The sequence below is a fragment of the Phacochoerus africanus genome, chromosome 9 (genome assembly GCF_016906955.1).
Source record: "Phacochoerus africanus isolate WHEZ1 chromosome 9, ROS_Pafr_v1, whole genome shotgun sequence".
Classification (NCBI taxonomy): domain Eukaryota; kingdom Metazoa; phylum Chordata; class Mammalia; order Artiodactyla; family Suidae; genus Phacochoerus; species Phacochoerus africanus.
Window position 1 is genome coordinate 50,435,906 of NC_062552.1, and position 22,525 is coordinate 50,458,430.

The 22,525-nt window shown below is 51.1% G+C and overlaps 1 protein-coding gene across 6 annotated transcripts in view; it reads left to right on the forward strand.

Annotated features, from left to right (window-relative positions):
• The window catches only part of ARNT2 (aryl hydrocarbon receptor nuclear translocator 2), a 190,135-nt gene that overhangs the window by 62,676 nt on the left and 104,934 nt on the right, over nucleotides 1–22,525 (forward strand). For 5 of the 6 annotated variants that reach the window (XM_047795780.1, XM_047795783.1, XM_047795782.1 and 2 more), the window contains exons 4-5: nucleotides 3,802–4,015; nucleotides 8,303–8,516. In XM_047795780.1, coding sequence (XP_047651736.1) covers nucleotides 3,802–4,015; nucleotides 8,303–8,516 — 428 coding nt within the window. The remainder of the gene's footprint in view (nucleotides 1–3,801; nucleotides 4,016–8,302; nucleotides 8,517–22,525) is intronic. The other variant, XM_047795786.1, reaches the window with a different exon arrangement.

The following is a 22,525-nucleotide window of genomic DNA, read 5'->3' on the forward strand; positions in this document are numbered from 1 at the left end:
GCGTCCCCAGCAGTGATTGGGGAAGGGGCTCATTTTTTTATGCTGCACATGGGGCCCATGCAACTCCAATGCCAAGTTCAGAGGCTGCCCCTGTAGCTCCGCCAAGCAGACCCCACATTGCCCCTCAGCCTGTGGAGATTGCTTTGGTCCTGGATATAGTCCTCTGTTTTCACAAAATGGCATTTTTTCCTGTTTCTTGCTTCTGTGGTCTTTCAAAATGAAACTGCATATACATATATATTAATAGGGTCAATAGCTGTACTCACTTATTTATCAAATCTTGTTGCTAGGGAACTGGCGGCGCTCCATCATTTGGGCTTCTGTTAGTAGCTCTTTCGGTCTTACTTCACTGGAGCATTTTCTGCACTAGTCAGTCAGTAGAGTCAGTTTTAAACAGTTTCCCTCACGTCTTCTCCAAGCACCTGCTCTCATGAGTTGGGTTTATCGAGCACGGTGATAAGACTGCTCTAGATCCAGGTTTAAGAACTTCACAAAGACTCTTTCCCCCGCCCCATGTTGGTAAAGATGGTCTGTGGCTCTTTTGGAACTAGTATCAGAAGCAGTGTGCCCTGGCCCTGCCTTGGATCAGCCACCATGATAACTAGCATGGGCTTGGGCTCGGCCCTGTAGGTTTAAGGCAGCACTGAAGGGGTGGAAGGGAAGGGCTGGGTTTGCGTTATTAAACATATCCGTCTGAAATACTGTATGATATCACTTATATTGAATCTAATACATGGCACAAAGGAACCTTTCCACAGAAAAACTCACGGCCTTGGAGAACAGACTTGTGTTTGCCAAGGAGGAGGGAGAGGGAGTGGGATGGACTGGGAGTCTGGGGTTAATAGACGCAAACTATCGCATCTGGAGTGGATAAGCACTGAGATCCTGCTGTGTAACACGGGGAACTATATCCAGTGACTTGTGATGGAACATGATGGCAGATAAGGTGAGAAAAAGAATGTATGTCTGTATATGTGTGAATGGGTCACTTTGCTGTACAGTAGAAAATTGACAAAACACGGTAAACCAACTATAATGGAAAAAATAAAAATCATTATAAGAAAATATCCGTCTGGCCGCAGAAGTGCAGACTGAACCGGGTGGGACCGGAAAGGCAGTGGGAGACCGGTGGCACCAAGGTGAGAAGCGGTGCCAGGCAGGGGTATGGCCCAGGAGAAGGTGGATGAGAACCAGGAGAGGCCTAGGAGAAATCGGATCTGGATCCGGACCAGGTGGGAGGGGAAGAAGCAGCTCACTGTGTGCTGTCCTGAGGGTGAGGAGGAGATGCGGGTTCCTGTGCTGTGAGGGCCGTGGAGGAGCCGAGTGGCTGCTGGAACACCACCGAGGGTGGGGGCAGTGGGTGGGGCAGAGTCTGGCCGAGGAAACGGGACTTAGACCACATCAAGCGTGAGATGGGGCGAAGCACGGCCAGGGTCCCCCCTGCAGAGGTGTGCAGGGTGGGTGAAGCGGGCACGCTGCATCTTGCGTCCTCATATATGGTCTTTGAGTGGCCAGAGCTGCTGCCAACACCCTGTAAAGCAGCCCCAGGCGGTGTTCTCTGTACACCACCTCCCCTCCTGTCTGCCTGGGTGAGGTGCTTGCTGGTGGGGTGGGGAACATGCGCCTGAGCAAGCTCACCCAGCCTTTCCAGTGCCTGGTGGGCCAGGGCCTCCAGGCCGCCTGTGACAGGTACATGCGGAGGAGGGCACAGCTGGGGGTGGTGATGAAGACAGGTGCGCAGAAACTCCCTGACCTAATGCCCCCCGTTGCTTGGTCCCGTCTCTGTGATCGCCCTTCTCTTCTCGGTTGCCTTTTTCTCCCCATAGTAAATAAACCCCTGCCCAGTTACCAAGAGCAATTTCCCTAAACGGTGTGTCCTCCCTGGCCCAGGAGCTCTCCCACTGCCTCTGGATGTTTCCTGCACTCTTGAGTCAGCGGAAGGGTCCTCGCCATGTGGGGCGCGGGGGAGAGCACCCTGCCCCGGGAGTCCCCTCGCTGACCCCGGCTGCCCTCCATCCTGCCCCCACAGCAGGACTCACCACCTCGGAACTGCTCCCCAGAAGCCCTCTGAGGGCCGTGGTAGACCCAGGCCCTGTTATCAGCCCGCCTCCACAGTAGCTTTCTCTGCGGTCTGGCAACTCGTCCCACTTCTTGTGCTCGTGGCTCCTTCAATCCCCGGGTCTGCCTCTCCATCCAGGCCTGTCTGCTCCTGGCCACGGAGGAGTCTTCTTCCCAGTTCCAGCTGATCCTCTTCCCCCTCTGCCCCCTGCTGGATCAGGGCCAGCTTCCTCCCAGCTCCGCCCCCGCCCCTTTGAGCTTCCATCGCCCCCAGGAGCACCTTCTCCTCTCCCCTCTTATTCTCTGCGGTGGTTTTTACTTTCCATGTGCCTCTTGGAGGAGCATCTGGGTTCGTTCTGCCTTCCTTCCCACTATGCAAGTGATGTTTTACCTTCCCAGCTAAACGACCGGCTGCCTGAGGACAGGAGTGGGACATTCCTTGTTTCCTTCACCCCCTCCCCTTGCAGGCCTGGCTCAGTGCTTTTTGGCCACACCAGGCTGCCCAGGTCAGCTCACCGCAGCGGGATCCCCCTCAGTCCTGCTTCCCCCCCAGGTTTGTGCATTTGCAGAGGGCCTTAGTGCTGCCACCTGCCTGTGATTAGACAGCCTGTCCTCTGCTCCCAGCCTGGGTGTGAAGCTTCATGAATACATGCAGTGTGAGAGGCAGCCTTGCCAAGGTTGGTTCTGTCTTGCTTTTAGTGTCACCCTCATACTTGGAGCACCTGTGAAACCCTAAATCCTACCACAGATGTGTGATGTATTTTTAGATGGTTCTTTTATCCCGAATAACAGCTTTGTCTCATTGTTGTTGAACTGGGTTGGCTGTTACTCCCTTTCAAGCCCAGAGGTGATAATCCCAAGGCAGAAACATGCTACCACCCCTTTTGCTAGTTTTTCATCTTAACATATCACCAAAGGCTGCCTTTGGAATTCCTGGAAATGCTTGTTTTTCTAATTGGCTCCTGTTGTTTAGTAAGTGGTATGCACCTGTTCTGTCATTCTGCTGTAGAGAATTAATTCACTGGGTATAGAACAAAGCCTTATTCACAACTTTATGTGGAGTAAGTCTGTCTATGGCATGGCTGTCTGCTCAGTGACACAGTGAATGGCAAGGATGGACATGTTTCTCACTGTAGGTCAAAGTAAATCACATATTCAAGCAGATGGTAACTACCTTTGGGGTGCGTGTGTGCGTGCATGTGTGTGTGCGAGCATGCACGCCCAGTGGGCGTGGATTCCTGGGTGCATGAATGGATTCCCTTTGGAGACCTGAAAGATAGTGTCTTATTCTTTATGTTTATTAAAAAGCACTTACAGGAGTTTCCCAGTGGCCTATAGGTTAAGGATCCAGCATGGTCACTGCAGCAGCTCAGGTCACTGCTTTGGCTAGGATTCGATTCCTGGCCTAGGAACATATGCATGCCACAGGCATGGCCAAAAATTTTTTTAAAAATTAAATAAAAAGTACTTAAGTACCTGGGAACAGTGGGAAGCTTTCAGTCCATATTTAGAGGCAAGACGTGAGGTGTCTGTGGAAACCTGTGCCCCCATCACACAGAGCCAGAAGCTCGCTAAGGTGTCCGGGGGCTGGTCTGAGCAGGGTGTGGTTCAGAGCATTGAATTAGCCTGTCTCCTGGTTACTTGATGTTAAGGACGTGCCCTTTTGCCCCATCAGACAGTAACCCCTGGTCTGATCCTTCTCTCTCCCCCCCCGCCCCGTCCTGACCTCGTGCTTTCGGGAAGAGAGAACCACAGTGAGATCGAGAGGCGCCGGCGGAACAAGATGACACAGTACATCACCGAGCTCTCGGACATGGTCCCCACGTGCAGCGCTCTGGCCCGGAAGCCGGACAAGCTCACCATCCTGCGCATGGCCGTCTCGCACATGAAGTCCATGCGGGGCACAGGGAACAAGTCCACAGACGGCGCCTACAAGCCTTCGTTCCTGACGGAGCAGGTACCTCCTCTGTGCTTTGTTCTCCCCCGGCGACAGCATCTTCGGGAGGCGGGAGAATGACGGTGTCCCTGAGATGAGATGAGCCACTCAGGGAAATAGGCTTGAAGGCTGCGGGGGATGGAAACCAAGTGATTTTGCCTCCATGCTTCACTAGGAAACTCTCTTCCAGGGAGTGGGCCTCCGATTTTGCATCTTCTGTTTTTTCTATTTCCCATGTAGTTTCATGAGGCATCACTCAAAAAAAAAAAAAAAAAGAAAGAAAAAAAAAGACATCGAGCATCTGAACAATGTGCTGAGCATGCTGACCCAGGGGAAAGTCAGCAAAACCATTGTTCCTTTGTGCCAGAATAGCGGTGGTGACAATCATGATGAAATTTTGGTAGCTGGCGCAATAATCATAGTGACAGGGATCCAAACAGCCACTCTTAGCCAGCCTTGGTCCTGAGCCCAGTCGAAGTCATATCTTTTTGGGTGGGATTTCATCCATTCCTGATTTCTGGTCTGAGGAAGGAGGCTTGCTTTGGAGATAAGGAAGTGGAGGCTTAGAAAGCATTCAGTCAGCTGCTCGGTGGCGGAGCCAAGGGTTGACACAGGCTGATCAGACGCCAAAGCCATATTTTCAGTCTTCGCATAGTTGCAAAGAGTGAACTCACGAAACGGTTGGGGTATTTTATCCCTTGACCATTCCATGAGCTGGCAGGCCTGTGCCCTGGGTCCTCGTGCCTGTCGGTCGTAGGACAGATACAGGAACGCGCTCAACCGCTGTTTGCTTGTCTGTGGATGAGCACGAGCTTTCTGCCTTCCTGACTCTGAGGGCTTCTGCAGGATTAAAGGAATGAAGGGCTTGGAAGCACTTTGAAATGGTGCACACGGGGGAAGGGAAAGTGATGTTGTCAGGGATGCAGACAGAAAGTGTGAGGTGTCGTTGGGGGCGTCCCAGGAGAGATCCAGCCTCGGGAGGCCATGAGGGCCCCCGCTTGTGCACAGAGAGAGAGGAGCAGTGAGCACAGAGCCTCAGAGGAAGGGCTCATTTGTTCTGCTGGAGCGAGGGATCTATTCGTGTCCTGGGAGGCAGGTTTAGAAAAAGAGCAGGGGAAGAGGACTTAACATTTGCTCCCACGGGCAGACGTCATTCCAGTGCCACCTGTGCCTCACCTCTAGGTGTGAGGCGGTGGGACAGCGCAGTGACCATCCGTGGAAGCCACGGAGCGCAGTGCCCAGCCTCGTTTCCACCTCTGTCAAAGGAAAGCAGGGGCTCCCGCCTCAAGGGGTCGTGGTGACAGGTGAGGGAGGCAGCAGAGCAGGATGTTTAACCCGGGGCTGGGGTCCGAGGAAGGGTGAAGGGCTGGTGGGTGAGCAGGCAGAAATGGACCATGCACCTGCTAATCGCCAGGGTCAGTAAAAAAGCTGTTCTCTACATTTCTTTAATCCTTACAAAAATCCTGCTGGATCAGTATTGGAAATTAATCTCCTTAAATGACTGAGGATTAAGAAAGCAGAGTGAAGAGAGAACGGTTATGCAAGTTACAGGGGTCCTCCCCACATTTCTCTCTGGTTCCTTGGTTTCTTTTCCTTTCTTTCTTTCCTTTTCTTTTTCTTTCTTTTGTGTGTGTGTGTGTGTGTGTGTTTGTGTGTGTGTGTGTGTTTGTGTGTGTGTGTGTGTGTGTGTACATTTTAGGGCTGCACTTCGGCATATGGAGGTTCCCAGGCTAGGGGTTGAATCAGAGCTGCAGGTCTACACCACAGCCACAGCCATGTGGGATCCAAGCTGCGTCTGAGACCTGCAGCACAGCTCAGGCCAGCGCCGGATCCCTGACCCACTGAAGGAGGCCAAGGATGGAACCCGCATCCTCATGGATACTAGTCAGGTTCGTTACTGCTGAAACGTGACGTAAACTCCCCTTGGTAGGTTCTTGATGACAACAACTATGTGTGTTAAGCATCTACTCTGTGCCAAGCGTCTACCCTTACTAAGTCCTTCACATGCAAAATCTAATGTAATCTCACAAAAATCTCACTGGAAAAGAAGGTGTGAAAACATGGAAGTTAAAAGATATTGAGTAAGGAGCCCAAAGTTCTACGCAGTTCTACACAGTGAAGTAGAAGGGCCCTTTTGACTCCACAATCCACCCTTGTTGTCTTCCCCCGGCTCAGCCTTCGGCATGCAGAAGTTCCCGAGCCAGGGATCAAACCTGTGCCACAGCAGTGACAACGCTGGATCCTTAACCCACTAAGCCACCAAAGAACTCCCCACAATCTGTGCTGTTAAGTCTAACGGTTGGTTTAGGCAGAGAGGGGAGGCCAGGCTGGTTCTGGATTCAGGACACAGGACCTTGATAACCAGTGATGTTCTCCCAGAAGATAAAAACCAGGGAGGAGAGTATAGAAAGAGGGGCCGGAGAAGGGTGAGGCTCTGTGCCCTCAGCCTTCCCACAGTCCTTGCAAAAGGCAGAAAACATACATGAAGTTGTGGGCGTCTACTTCCTCTCCTCCAGAGACAGGGCTTCCCTGCTTTCCCAGACAGCCTGTTTGATTTTTTTAGTCCTTTCTATAGGGAAGATCTCAGAGCTGAAAATAAAACTGCTGACCCCATCTTCTGAACTAAGTTAGCATTTTAGAGATGTGGCCCAGCAGAAGTGTCAAGCAAGAGAAATGGCACAGTCAACTTTTCCTTAGCAAAGGCTGGTATAGTCTGCTTCTGCCCTAGCTTCCCAGGCAGAGGATGTTCAAATTCTGACTCATCCATGACGCATCCAAAAACTCAGAGATCCTTGCAGATCTCCCCAGGTTCTGCTCCCCAGCAGTTTCAGGTTCTCTTTCTTTTTTCTTTCTTCTTGTCTTTTTAGGGCTGCACCTGTGGCATATGGGACCTCCCAGGTTAGGAGTCTAATTGGAGCTGTAGCCACTGGCCTACACCACAGCCACAGCAATGCCACATCCGAGCTGCGTCCTCGACCCACCCCACAGCTCACGGCAATGCCAGATCCTTAACCCACTGAGCAAGGCTAGGGATTGAACCCATGTCCTCATGAATACTAGTTGGATTCTTCACTGCTGAGCCACAGCAGGAACTCCAGATCCATGTTTTCTAATCTTTAGGTCCTTGGACTGAGTCCCTTCAGGACTGGTACTGAGGGTGGGGCCAAATGCTTCAGACTCACCTACAGGTGGCCCTCAGTCTGTGTGACAGCGGGGCTGCCACATAAGATGACACATGAACAAAAGATTCCCAGCAAAATATGCTTGCCGACCACTGACCCAAAAGATCCCTTGGTTCTTTGGGGCCTGAGCGCTGAGCTGGGTGGCGTGGTAGCCGTGGCCTCTGGCAAACGTGGAAGAGAGAGTTTCCCAACTCCTGCAGGAATGGAGCCCTTTCATTCAGCGGGGAGGGGCTCCTGAGCTGGAGGGGAGGATGGCAGAGTAGGCAGCCACACTTGAGCTGCCTTCAGGCACTGCCAAGAAAAGACACCTCTTTTTAACAAAGTTGATGTTGCCCCATCGGGATGATGGCAAGGCTTCCTGCCGCCCATTCATTGACCCCAAGCAGCTTCCTTCCTGCCATCACTGACAGCTGTGAGCTCTGTGCATCAGCAGGACTCCAGGGCAGGTGCAGCTCACCTCTCTTCTCACCGTAAAGTGACACGGATAACGCAAGGCGCCCTGTCACCCCCTGGGATTACTCTGAGAGTCTGTTGAGACGTCAGCTGTCAAAGAGTTCCGGAAGCTTGACAGGCATGCAGATGTTAGGTGTTACACTCATCGCCACCACCAGCATTCAGCTCGGAAAGTCCAGGAAGAGAAGAGGACTAAGAAGGCACTGGCAGTGTGGCAAGGGGTGGCTGAAGGGACATCTAATGCCTTTGCGTCTCCGTCTCACTTTCCCATTGTCCTGCCCTTCCTTCCACCAGCACTGGGTGTACCGAGCCCTTCTACTCTAATGCCAAGACTGCAGTTTAAATATATAGGTGAGGCCACCTACACCTGTCTCTGGCAACCCAGCACCTTCTGGTGATCACATCGTGCTCTGTCATTTCCCTGAGCTGGGGCGTTCCTCTCTCCCCTAGAGACGGCTGGCTAAGGCAGGGCCAACAGGGTTGGAATAGCTGTATTTTAGGGCTAGTATAAGGTTTGTGTTCTTTTAAAGCTCATTTTCCAATAACAAGAAAATTTCCCAAGCTTTTTGTGTATCACAGTGAATAGCTGAATAATTGAAGGTTGTTAATAAGACTATATCCCTGGCCTGGATTTGTCCATGCTTGGTCCTAATTGTGATATTTTCCTTCCCAGGAACTGAAGCATCTCATCCTTGAAGCAGCTGATGGATTTCTGTTTGTAGTGGCGGCTGAGACGGGGAGAGTGATTTATGTGTCTGACTCTGTGACCCCCGTGCTGAACCAGCCCCAGTCGGAGTGGTTTGGAAGCACTCTCTATGAACAGGTGCATCCTGACGATGTGGAGAAGCTGAGAGAGCAGCTGTGCACCTCAGAAAACTCAATGACAGGTCAGTGTTGCTCTGTGAAGCTCCTTGACCCTAGAGAGAAATTTTGTAATTAAAACAGATCAGGAATCTGGATCACAAAAAATTGCCTAAATATGAGGGATCTATTTGACTAAGCTGGTGTAATAGCTTTATTTATCCTGTAACATTTTAAAAATTCATTTTTAATGCATTTTTTTTCCTATATTTACCTGCAATTAGGGGATATTGCCACTAGGAGGCATTGTTGACACATTAGTCACAACCACGTGCTCTGTAATGAAGATGATGTTTCAAGTGTGTGATTATTTGTGAACCTGAACATAGGCATTTATTTCCCAGGCCTTACTTACCTGAAATGAAGTTTCTTATTGAAACATTTGAATACAGTCAGCTGTGCTCTAACACAAAATACATGTTATAAAAACCCCTAGAATATACAGAGTCATGAAAAAAACCTACAGGGCTTATAGGGGGGAAATGGGCTGTGAACACAACACTCAAAAATTTGTCAGTGACAGATGAGAACACAAATGGGAATCTGATAAAAATGGGAGCACAGCTTTACACATTAAATGGTTAAGAAGTTTATAAATATTTCCATAAATATGGCACTTGACTTTGAAACTGACTTGAAGTTTCCTTGTGGACGTGAGATTCAGAAGGGCTGGCACTTGCATGTTATTGTGAAATGGTGCAGAGAAGTCATGCAAAATCAGGCAGAAATCAAAAACTGTCACACCAGGTAAGATGGATGTGGCTCGTAGCACACACAGTAAAGTGAGGGAGCTGGTGTGTGCCTGAGTGTGTGCATTTCGTGTGTCCCTGCATGCTTGGTTCAGCTGGGTGTGGTTTACCTGTGTTCACCTAATAGTTTTTTGTTTTTTGGGTTTTTGGTTTTTTTTGTTTTGTTTTGTCTTTTAGGGCCGTACCCACAGCATTAGGGAGATTCCCAGGCTAGAGGTCAAATCAGAGCTACAGCTGCCGGCGTACACCACAGCCACAGCAACTCAGGATTCAAGCCAGATCTGCAACCTACATCACAACTCACAGGAACACCAGATCCTTAACCCACTGAGCCGAGGCCAGGGATCAAACCTGCATCCTCATGGATACTAGTCAGATTCGTTTCTGCTGAGCCATGACAGGAACTCCTCATCCAATATTTCTTATAGACCAAGTCAGGCATAAGGAAGCACAAAATTTGCATTCTTCTCCAATTGTCTCCAGTCTATCAGTGGCATTGGGACATTGGAAGGATGCAAAAGGGACAAGTACATCAGCCAGGAAGTGTGGGTGTGACAGCTGAAATCACCTTCCCTGCAAAGAGCTATCTTTTCGCAGACTTCAGGATTTGAACAGAGGATGTGGGTTTTTGAAACAAGTCAGGAGACCCGCTGGGCAGTTGGTCTGGCGAGTGATGGTCAAGGGCAGGTCAGGCTCTGGCTCCAGCCAAGGGTTTTGCTAGCCAGCTCGCCAGGGCTGGGTGGACACTTCTGTCTGAGGGAAGCTTTCATGTGTCTGCAGCATTTAAAGGGGCAGCGGTAACCCCATTTGGACAGAAATGTCCTTGGAGTGGACATTGGATGGTGGCCCCGGCAGCCAGAGCTAGTGGAGCAGAGAAGTCCTCCAGGCTGCCAGAGAGCCCTTGGGACTAGCCAGGCCCCTGAGCCCTTGTGGCCAGGCTCCTTGTAGGAGGAACGCGGTGGGGTGGAGAAGTGGGTCCTCCCCTGAGGGTGTAGGGGGGAAAGCGAGAGAGTGATGTCCCTCGGCCAGGACATATGACATAAAAGCTTACTGATCCAATGGGGGGAGCTCGGAACAGCCCGTGGCGGCAGGGCTGCCACTAGGACAAACCTCAGGGATTTGCTGCCCATAGGACTGGGTAGGAGCTGGGCTTTGTCACCAGCCAAAGTGTAGACATAATAAAAACTTGTAATAAAAAAATCTCAGGGGAGTTCCCATCGTGACTCAGTAGTTAACGAACCCGATTAGTATCCATGAGGACGAGGGTTCGGTCCCTGGCTTGCTCCGTGGACTAAGGATCCATCGTTGCCATGAGCTGCAGTGTAGGTCGCAGATGCAGCTTGGATCCTGTGTTGTTGTGGCTGTGGTGTAGGCCGGTGGCTAGAGCTCCAGTTTGACCCCTAGCCTGGCAAAAAGACGAAAGACAAAAAACAAAACAAAACCCCTCAGAGATGATTGGATGCTTTCGATTATTGGACGACAGTGTCTCAACCCTTCTGTCCAGAGGCATGTTTGGTTTTAGGCCCAGAGAGCGGTGACATGGCCCACTCGGTGGGGAGCCCAGGTGGGAGGGAGGGCATGGGGGTGGGGCGGGGGGTTGGCGAGGCACTATGTGCTGGGTTGGGATGGTTGAACTAGGGCAGCCTGGTCCACTTGGCCCAGTGGCGCTCCCCTTCTCTGAGCCTCTCTGTCAGCACTGAGTCCGGCCCATCCAGGGGTCCTGCAGGGTGGCCCGTAGGGAGCGTGTGGGGCACCGCGTGAGCACAGAAGGTGGGAACGCACCTAACAGCAGTGGGGCTGGCACCCGCCCATGCTGACCTGGGGATCCCGGAAAAGCGATGCTTGCACAGAGTAACCGGGCTGGTGGTGATGATGGCGTTTTTCTTTGTGGAATTAAAGTTTTCTCCAAGCTGGAGAGGCAGTGACAAAGAGCGGGTCAGAAGACACATAAAATCTCCTTAGAATGGACCCAGGCATCAAGCATCATGCAATGGCGTGGGCCAGGGCAATGATTTGATTTGTCTGTGGGTAAAAACTGGGATGTATTGACGTGAGGAGGGAATAGGTGGAGCCCTCAGCTGGCAGCCGCGTCAAGGCAACAGCAGTGCCGTCGGTAGAGAAGCTACCAGAAGGGCATTGGGAGCCCCATTGTGGTTTTCGCTTTGCAATCATGGCAAGTTCCTTTCTTGGCTGACCCTCATTCCCCTTATCTCAGCCAAGGGAATTTCCTAAGACCCTTCTAGCTCAGATGCTAGCCTTGCCCAGGGCCCCAGTGTAGAATTTAATCCATTGATTTGAGAAATGCTGGGAGGTGGGAGGAGAGGCACAAAAAGCTGGCATCAGGCCCCTGCTGGGTCTGCTTCCTGTGAAGCCTTCTTGTGGGCTGGCACCGCCTGGGGGACAGGGAGGCAGCCTTGGCCCTGGAAACTCGAGAGCGGTGCCGAAAGCACGTTCATTCTCCAGGACTCAGTGGCTGTAGCTTGAGACAGTGTCTTCACTCACAAGAAGAACCCAGCTCTTTTCAAGGACTTATTTTGGTGGGAGGGGAAAAGGGATCTGTCATCTCAAGCTGATGGACTCTGGATATAAACCTGGAAAATCTCCCCACAAGCAATGCCTGGGGAGGACTAAATTTTCCTCCACAGAGGTGAGGGGGACTCAGCAGATTTCAGAGGATCCTAAGGGCTGGTTAGAGAACGCAGGGCGTCCGCCCGCCAGAGACCTCCGTGTTTGTAGGATAGAGCAGCTGTGGAACCAGCCTGGTTCAGGCAGTAGAAAACCCACCTCGGAAGTTCCCATGGTGGCTCAGCGGTAACAAAGCCGACTAGGACCCACAAGGTTGCAGGCTCAATCCCTGGCCTCACTCAGTGGGTTAAGGATTTGGCATTGCTGTGAGCTGTGGTATAGGTTGCAGACTCAGTTCGGATCCTGTGTTGCTGTGGCTGTGGTGTAGGCCGGCAGCTGCAGCTCTGATTCGACCCCTAGCCCGGGAACTTCCATATGCCGCAGGTGCGGCCCTGAAAGGTGAAGAAGGAAAATTCATTGTAAGTGAAGGGAAATTCAAAGTGAGCAAAGTAGGAAATTCATTGGCTCATGTAATTGAAAGGAGTTTTGCTGGCTTCAGGCTCAGAAAGTTCCCTGGTCAAACACTGAACAAAAGTACAGTCAATCCTCGTTATTCGCAGATTCAGTGTTTGTGAATTTTCCTACTAGCAAAATTTCCTTTTCACCCCCAGATCAATATCTGCAGTCTTCGAGGTCATTTGCAGATGTGCACAGAGTGGTCAGAGATGTGAGTTGCTTGATACACACAGACCTGCTGAGGTCACCCAGGATGACACGGTGCCTTCTGGTTGCAGCCTTCAGAACGGGAACCACGTGTTCTTCTTGCAGTATATTTTGTGCCGTGTTGTTCAGTCTCTTCGTGCTTTTTGCGGGTGGTTCTGCTGTTTAAAATGACCCCCTAGAGCAGCGCGGAAGTGCTCTTCAGTGCCAGGCTGTGATGTGACCTACGGAGAGACGATGTGTGTTGGACAGACTTCACTCAGGCGTGACTCATGGTGCTGCTGGCTGTGAGTTCAGTGTTAGTGGATAAATACGTGTTCAATAAGGTGTCTTTTAACAGAAACACACAGCAGCATGATCATGGGTCCATTGGTTGATTGGAACGTTGTGACTAGCGGCTGACGGAGCCTAACCCTGATTTTCCCGTGGGGGCAGTGGGTTCAGCGTGTGCTAATTCGGTAGAAAAGAATTACTGTGAATAATGAGAATCAACTGTGTGTGTTTCTCCATCTCCCACCTTTGTTTTCATTTCGAAGCTTTATCGAGGTATCACTGATATACCAAAAATTTGCACATATTTAATGTATGCAATTTGATGAGTTTGTTTTCCTTTCCTCTCTTTCTTTCTTCCTCTCTTCCTCTCTCTCCTTATCTCTCCTTTCTTTTCTGTAAGAACACTGAACATGACATCTATTCTTTTTGTTATTGTTGTTGTTGTTGTTGTTGCTATTTCTTGGGCGGCTCCCGTGGCATATGGAGGTTCCCAGGCTAGGGGTCGAATCGGAGCTGTAGCCACCGGCCTACGCCAGAGCCACAGCAACGCGGGATCCGAGCCGCATCTGCAACCTACACCACAGCTCACAGCAACGCCGGATCGTTAACCCACTGAGCAAGGGCAGGGACCGAACCCGCAACCTCATGGTTCCTAGTCGGATTCGTTAACCACTGCGCCACAATGGGAACTCCAACATCTATTCTTAACCTGTTTTAAGGGCACCTCCCTGTATGGTTAACTATAGGTTCAGTGTTATAAGCAGGATCCCTAGAATTTCTCTTGGGTAACTGCAACCCTGTACCTGTAACGCACCAACTCCCCACTACCCCCCCCTCCCCGCAGCCCTTGGCAACCACCATTCTCCTCTCACTTTCTGAGTCTGACTACTTTATTTATTTATTTACAGCAGACAAGGCTGTATTATTTGACTAGATTGAGACATACTGGGGATCTCAAGATCTAGTTTGGAATCACCAGGGTTTTTATAGATACAGGTGCTTAGGCTTGAGCACAACAGTTCAGGAAATGGGGCGGGGGCCCAGGAGAATTTTTAAAACCCCCAATAAAAAAATCTGATGTGCAGTGAGATTGATAACCACTGTTTTATGGAGGGTTCCCAGGCTAGAGATTGAATTGGATCTGTAGCCGCCAGCCTCCGTCACAGCCACAGCCACAGCCACACGGGATCCGAGCCATGTCTGTGACCTACACCACAGCTCACCGCACTGCCGGATCCTTAACCTACTGAGTGAGGCCAGGGATTGAACCTGCCTCCTCATGGATACTAGTCAGATTCATTTCCGCTGAGTCACAACGGGAACTCCCCAGAGTTTGACTACTTTAGATTCCTCAGATAAGTGAGATCATGCAGTATTTGTCCTTCTGTGACTGCCTAATTTCACATAGCATGCTGTCATCTAGGTTCATCCATATTGTCACAAATGATAAAACGAACTTCTTTTTTAAGACTGGATAATATTCCATTGTGTAAATGGAGTATATATATATATATATATATATACACACACACACATATGTATATGTATCACATTTTCTTTATCCATTCATCTGTCCGTGGGCATTTGAAATGTTTTTGTATCTTGGTGATTGTCAACAACGCTGCAATGAAAATCGCAGGGCAGGGCAGGAGTTCCCATTGCGGCTCAGCAGTTAACGAACCCAACTAGCATCCATGAGGACTCAGGTTTGATCCCTGGCCTCGCTCATTGGGTTAAGGACCTGGTGTTGCTGTGAGCTGTGGTGTAGGTCACAGACGTGGCTTGGATGTTGTGTTGCTGTGGCTGTGGTATAGACCGGCAGCTGTAGCTCCAATTGGACCCCTAGCCTGGGAACTTCCATATGCTGCGCGTGTGGCCCTAAAAAAAAAGACAAAAAGAAAAAAGAAAAAGAAAAGAAAATGACAGTGCAGATATCTCTGTGAGATCCTGCTGACTACTCTTTTGGATATACGCAATAGCTAGGAGTGGGATACTCCTGGGCAGGATTGATTCTCACACAGGCTCTCCTCATGGGCAACAGAAGTGTTTTAGCATCTCTGGGTTGCTTTGCTACTAGCTTGGCCACAGTAACAGAAACAAAGTGTCTTCCCAGCACTCCCAGCAAATGTCCCAGGACTGGCTCTCTTGCCTCAGCTTGGGCCACCTGCCCTGCTCAGTTCCAGTGGCTAGGGCATCTGAGCCAGTGTTCTCCACCCAAGACACTCAGACTCAAGATCTGGGGAGACAGGCAAACCGCAAGTTTGCTCTGGCTGGGAGAGCCAGCCCTGGGGGTGTTTGGGGTGATCCTTATGGGGAACGATAGGTGCTCTCCCAGGAAGTGGGGAGCATGTTCTCCTCTTACTGGGAGTTCTACGGGCATCTGGGTTACAGGATTCTGAGCTGAAGATGGAGCCGAGATCAGGTACAAAGGAGAGCAGCCATCAGGTAAAATTTGGTGGAAGGAGGGGCTGCAGAAATCATTACTGTGGATCTCTGAGTGACCTGAGCCCCAGCTCACTAAGTGGAAGGAGAGGAAACCAGGAGAGGGTCAGGGCTTTTAGAGGGTACCAGAGTCTCTGACTGTGTGCCCAAGGGGTGGGGTTCAGAGGCAGCACAGCAGCCACCCGGGGCAGTGCAGAGGGAACGAGTCCCCTGTCTTCTGTGGCCTGTCCTAAGATCCATCCCGTGGTGGCCGAACTCTGGAAAGCCTTGATCCTGACGATTGCTGATGCCTTGCCAGTGACCTTGAGCACCGTACTGCGTAGAAAGTGCCCAGTGTCCCTGGCTAGGAAGCAGATGTGGACGCGGATAACCCAAAACAAGGTTCACTTGGCCCATTTCCCCCCTTTGCTTTTCTGCAAGCTCTGTTTCTGCTGGACTCCCTTCTTTCAGAGACTTGGGTCAGCCTGTTGGTTCGGTGTAGGGAAGAACTTTGCGAGAGTCAGAACTTTCCAGGGAGTTCCCGTGAGGCTCAGCGGGTTAAGGGTCTGAGATTGTCACTGCAGTGGCTTGGGTTGCTTCAGTGGCAAGAGTTCAGTCCCTGGCCCAGGAACTTCCACATGCTGCAGGTGAGGCGAAAAAAAAGAAAAGAAAAGAAGAAAGAGTCAGAATAGTCCAAAAGCACAGAGTGTAAGTGAAAGCTACATTCATCTTTCTTCCTCCTTTCCATCCATTTTTCCTTCCTTCCTTCGTTTTTTTCTTTCTTTCCCTTCCTGCTTCCCTCCCTCCCTCTCTTTATTCTATCACTACTTTTAAAAAATTATTTATTCATCCCAACAAATACCTGTTTTGCAAGGTCATCCAGGATGCAGCCTCTCCTTTCCTGGTCAGACAGGAGTTTCCAGCTGTTGTTGAATGAATGGATCCCCCATTTGCTAACTGTTCCAGACCAGATTCTTTGTGATCACTTGAGGACAGCTCCGGCCAGGATGGCCCCTGTGGACTTTGGCCGGAAAGCCCTTGTGCATGATTCTCATGTTCCAATCAGCTGTGATTAAACCTCCCTATCTTCCCAAGTCCAGAGATGCCTTCAGCCTTGGATCACAGGATTTGGCCGGGCCGTGGTCTGGGCACAGACAGCAGCTCACCAGAGAGCTGTGCTCAGCTGACTCTACTCACTGACCTGTCATCACGCAGCTTAAAGATGGTGTGAGAGCTTAAAGATGGTGCGTTTGCTCTGCAGTCTCCATGCTTGTCCCCAGAGGGGACGCCTGCGTGATCCTGGGCCCACTTTGCCTTTGTTGTCTCATCCCACTCCAACAGTGAGATGTTAACAACTCTAAAAAATGCCCTTTTTTTTTTTTTTTTTTTTAAGGACCACACTGGCAGCATGTGGAGGTTCCCAGGGTAGGGGTTGAATTGGAGCTGCAACCGCCAGCTTATGCCACAGCCACAGCAACACCAGATCCAAGCCACATCTGTGACCTATACCGCAGCTCACGTCAATGCCAGATCCTTAACCCATTGAGTGAGGCCAGGGATCAAGCCCACAACCTCATGGTTCCTAGTCGGATTCGTTTCTGCTGTGCCATGACGGAAACTCCAACACCCTTACATTTTTATAGCACTTTTTTACCACTTTAGTGGATATGAACCTGGGCTGCACATTAGAATCAGTCATGTGGGGAGATGTGGCAAATACACCTGCCCAGGATTCGGGGAGGGTGTTGGGTACCGGTACTCTGTGAAAGCTTCCAGGGTGACTCTGATGCACAGGTGATGTTGGGAACCTTCACTCCTCTGGGCTGCATTACAGTTCTGTGTGTGTGTGTGTGTGTGTTGGGGGGGGTGATCCCATTTCACAGGTGAGAAGCGAGAAGCTTCGTGTCACTGAGAGGGTCCCAGGGCCATGCAGATAAGGCCCAGTAGCTGCCATACATGGAGCTCGTCCTCAGTGAAATCCTTCATGCCTGACCTTGGCTCCATCTTCAGCTCAGAATCCTGTAACCCAGATGCCCCCAGCACTCCTGGTAAGAGGAGAACATGCTCCCCATTCTGCGGGAGAGCACCCACAAGGATCACCCCAAACACCCCCGGGGCTGGCTCTCCCCACCAGAGCGAACTTGTGGTTTGTCTGCCCCGCATCCCTTGCCTTATGTCTCCTTTGGGGGCATCTGAATCCTGAGAAGCCTCGAAAGCCTTGGCGTGGCCCGATGTAGCAAGTGCAGTCAGAGTGGCCCCTCCCTGGGCTTTGGGGGCCCTGACTCATGGCGGGTGAATGAAATGCTGTCGGTGGAGTTCAGGGGCACGTGTCTGGTAAATGGTGTCAAAGCCTCAAGACTGAAGTCGGATGCCCCAGGGGTCTCCGGGGCTGCAGTGGTTCTCAAAGTGTGATCCCTGGTCCAGCTGTATGAGCATCACTTGGGAACTTGTTAGAGATGCAGATCCTTGGCTAAACCCTGAGCCTGCTGCATCAGAAGCTGTGGGGGCCAGGTAATCTGTATTTTTCCCCACCTTCCACATCATTCTGATGCCCTCGGAAGTTAGCGAATTACTGGTTTCAGGAAATCATCCTGGAACTTGATATCAGGTTGCCTGGATTGAGCCCACCTCTACTTTGACCTCGTCAGGCTCTTTTATATCTCGAGTTTAATTTTCCCTCCTAGAAAGATGGGGAATACATGGTTTTATGAAATGTCTTCTTAACTGTGAAGCTCAAGACACATGTTTACTTGGAGGGTAAACCCTGATCAGACCTAGCGACTGTGCTTTTGTGCTTTGTGACCTGGCAGCGCCTGCATCTCCTGGGAGCTTCTTTGAAAGGCAGAGTCACAGATCTCACCCTAGGCCTCCTGACTCAGCATCTACATTTTCATGAGCTCCCCCCGGGGGGAGGGAGGGTGGTAGATTGAGAAGCCTTGCACTGAAGACTTTAGCAAGTTGTGGCTGGGGGCTTGTGGCAGCTGGCATCCAGGATATCTTCCAGTGGCTGGGACTGAAGTGGTGGGATTGGCCCCCGAGACTTCTGCTGCCCGGCTGGTATTTGCCCAGCTCTTGGTCCAAGGCCAGGCCTTTGGAGAGAGACATCAGAAGAGCAGCCTTTGGAAGTTTGCTGCCCTCTTCTTGCTGCCAGGCCGGGAGGGTGGGGGGGTGGCGTGCAGGCACAGAACAGCCTGCAGCCCTGGGACCTGGCTCTGTGGTCCACACACCAGAGAGTCTCCACCAGGTTTGCAGGTTGGCAGTTGGCATCCTCCGCTGCAGAACAGGAGGAGAGCAGGGACCTGAGAGGAGGCCCACACGGTGCCCCGTGAGGACCAGGCTAGAGCAGAAGTGAACCCAGTTATGCTTGACGCCACAGAAGACAGCAGGCATGTCGTGGGTGTGCCTGGGAACAGAAGTGACGGTTGTCAGAATTCAGCCTCAGCCCACCAAAGGCAGCTGACCTCCTTCGTAACCCTTTGCAGAGAAGGGCTAGGCAAGAGTTGTGTCGAGCTCAGCCTGCAGTTGGCTGCTTCAGCAAAGATTATCAGGCCTATAATTGGTGCCACAAGGGTCCCAGGAACTATGAAGTCTACCCCTGCAGTATCAGTTCTGGAAAAAACGAGGTCTGTTTCCAAATATCAGTCACGAAGGTAACTTCATGAAAACCATACTTGCAAACATATAGCTTATTTTCTTTGGAATGCCCCAACTTTGTCTTTGGACCAATGCCAGACTCTGAAATCCTAAACACATTCAGCCGTTCATTTCATGCCATATTAGGTAATGTAGATAAATGTGGCAAAAGGAAAAAAACAATCCTGATGTTATCCGCATCAACTATTAACACTATTATTGGGTTTCTGTTGTTGGAAATTGAAATAAAGTGTTTCGGTGGCAAGAAAAGCATGTTTATTTGAGTTAGGCTCCTTAGAAATTGCCCAATTGTGTCGTCAACATTTAGGCCACTGGAAAAAAGCCCTTAGAGATGGGTTGCTAGAAGTGTTTGGTAAAGGCACATGAGAGTGAAATCTGAGAGTCACGGGCTGGTTATTTTCATGTCTTCACCGTGACTTTCCCACTAGAAACTGCAGCCTACTTAGGTCTCATCCCAGATGGTTCTTTGGCGCCAGTTCAGTTCTTTCTCATTGTTAAATATTTATACAACCTGCCTTGTTTTGCTTCGCTACATGCATAGCATGCTGATGCTGCTGGACTGTTTGTATTTTTCTCTCGTACTTTGTGGTGAAAGATATTTCATGAATCCGGACAGATATCCAGCTCAGGCTGCTGGGTTCATTATCATTCTGGTGTCACAGCAGATACAGGAGTTGGAGCAATATTTTCACACACATTGCAGATTCTGGCTGCAGGGCTGGCTTCCTTGCACGCAGAGAGAGCTCACACTGACCTGCGTGTGTGTGTGTGTGTGTGTGTGTGTGTGTGTGTGTGTGTGTGTGTACTAACCAGGGCAGCTGAGGGCTGAAGGTGGGCTGGGCAGAGTGCTGAGCGGAGGCCACTGCGGGTAGTGGAAGGATCCCTGCTCTTGGAGTCAGGCAGACTTGGTGCCAGCACGGGTCATGGCCCTTTACTTTGGGTGGGTGACTTCACCTCCCTGGGCTCAGTTTCCCAACCTATAAATGCAGACAATAATCAGTCCCCTCCAGGACCGCGTGGAAGCATGCAGAACATGACACGTGGGATAGTATTAATAGTGGTGTTTTGGGAACTGGAGAGATTTCACTCAGTTTTAAATCACTGGACATTATATCTAAACACTGATACAGATCCGTGGTTTTCCCAGCTATCCATCTTGCTGGGCTTTTCCCCCTTCTTAGCCCTCTAAAACATGACTTAGGATATTGGCACTGCTGACGAGGGAAGGTGGGGAGACGTTGGCCTTTCTGAGTTGTGCCCAGTTGTCAAAGGATGGCGTCCCCTCTTCCACCCTGTGCTCCACGACATCCATCGCACATTCAGAGGGAGGAGGGGGTGAAGATGCGCTTACTGTCTTTCTCTCTCTGTTCTGTTCATTCATTCATTCGTCTAGCACGTAGTGATGGAGTACTAACTCACTTTGAGCAAGATGCTGTGCTGTGTGTTGGGGATAGTGAGGGACAAAACCCATGCGGTCTGGCTCTCGTGGAGACATCCGTAACACACCACGACAAGTGTTAAGGAAGAAAAGTCCTTGCAGGGCAATGAAAACAAGTAACATAGGATCCGGCTTGTCCTGGGCAGGTTGGAGAGGGCTCTTGTGGGTGAATGATGCTTAGTGAGACCCCGGAAGGGAGTTAAAGGTTGCCTGGTGAAGAGATGGCAGAGGATGAGGGAAGTGGATGCGTATTCCCAGAGCACTAAGTACCCTCTGCAGGCTTTTAACCAGAGGGGTCCCTGGATGTGAGAAGTGCACTCTGTCTCCGGAGTGGGGAGCACATTGCTGCGGCGTCAGACTGGGTGGGGGGAGTCAGGATAGGGAGGGGGTTGGAATTAGCCAGAGGTAGCGATGCAGGCAGGGAGTGGGATGGTGTACTGGTTTCCTCCAGCTGCAGTCACAAATTAGCACAAACCGGTCAGCTTAAAACAGCAGGAATTTGCTGTCACAGTTCTGGGGGGTCAGAAGTCAGGAACGAAGATGTCAGCAGGGTTGATTGCTTCTGTGGGTTCTGGAGAGGCTCCGTTCCAGGCCTCTCTTCGAGCTTCTGGTGGTGGCCAGCAGTCCCTGATGTTGCTCAGCTTCTTGACACAGTGCTTCCAGCTCTGCCTCTGTCATCACTCGGCGTGGGTCTCTCTCTCTACATTTCCCGCTTCTAATAAGGATGCCAGTTGTGTTGGGTAGGGGGCTGCCCTAGCCCAGTACGAGCTCATTTCAACCTGCTTATATCTACAAAGACCCTATTTCCAAAGAAGCTAACATTCATGAGTTCTAGGTAGACACACCTTTGGGGACACACCCCTCAATCCCGTGCAAGTGGTGAGAGGGGACATGGAAGGGAGTGGGAAATTCAAGAGATTCATAGGCAGCAAAACTAACAGGGGCAGTTGGTCCATTCACTCGAGTTCTAGTTCTTTCTCTACCCAAATCACAATTTAAAAGCTGATTATCCAAGGCCTTTGGCGACCCTGTGTTGCTGCCCTGTATTGTCATTAACAAATTTCTCCCACCGAAAGTGAGTTCGGCTGGAAAGCGCGGGAGGCACCCCCTCAGTGGCCCCCGACTTGTCGTGCTGAATCGAGTCACAAAACACATTCCTTCCTTTCATGCATTTGCATCCCCGGTGGACCCCTCTGGACCCATGAGCCTCCTTTCATGATCCGCCATCCTCAGTGTTCACTGCTGGGAAGTAAAGAGACTCCGTGTTGTTTCGTTTGCATCCTTGTGACTCGCCCTATACCAGGAGTCGACAATGTCACAACCCCAGGACTGGGTCTTGCAGCCCTGCGGGTAGGGTGGATTTGACTTGCCCCTTTCCAGTCTTTGCCCCTTCAGGTCTCAGCATCCGGAGAGGCTGAGCTGTGCTCTCTCAGTGCCTCTGCTTCATCCTCCTCCCCCTCCCCTTCATCTCCTTCCAGCTGGACCTGCTGATGCTCACCCCTCATCCACGGGAAGTGGGCTCAGGCCTGCCTGAAGGGGGGGATACAGGGCGCCCCTTCTCCTCTTCCTCTCCATGCATCTCAGGGCCAGAGGGGCCTGGAATTCGGTGTCCCCCCGCCCCATCCCTGCCCCAACACGGACGGCAGTCTCCTTCCTCAGGAGTGCCCCAGAGGTTTTCCCTGCTTCTCACGCTGGCTCCAGCTCCTGGCCTGGGCTCCCTTCTCTCTCCGCCTGCCCTCGTTCTGACTTGACTCACTGTCTGATATCTGAGTCCTGCCCACCCCTCGTCCCTCAATACCCGCCCCCTCTCCCCCCACGCCTTGGGCCAGACTTACCACTTGGTACTTTCTTTCTTCAGGGACAGAAGCAGAGTTGGACCCTGAAACTGGGCAGGGCATCCATTCCCTCATGGGACCCAAGTTCTTTTCTCTTCTTGTCCTTGCCTCCCACGTCTGAGGACCCATCATGCATTGTGCAGAGTGGCAGCTTATTAGGGAAAGGGTCTAAAAGTGACGTGTGCCCGGCTTTGTAAATCTTGAAGAGACCTTCCCAGCAGTGGTGCCAAATGCCTGGTCTTTCCATTCATTATGGACCTCACTTTTCAAGAGAAGTTACAGGTGCACAGACCTCCTGCACGGGGGCTTCCGGAGGAGGGAGGTAGCCAGGGATGCAGGTGAAACAGCCGCCACCGTGAGTCTTGTGTCCAGTGTATTTA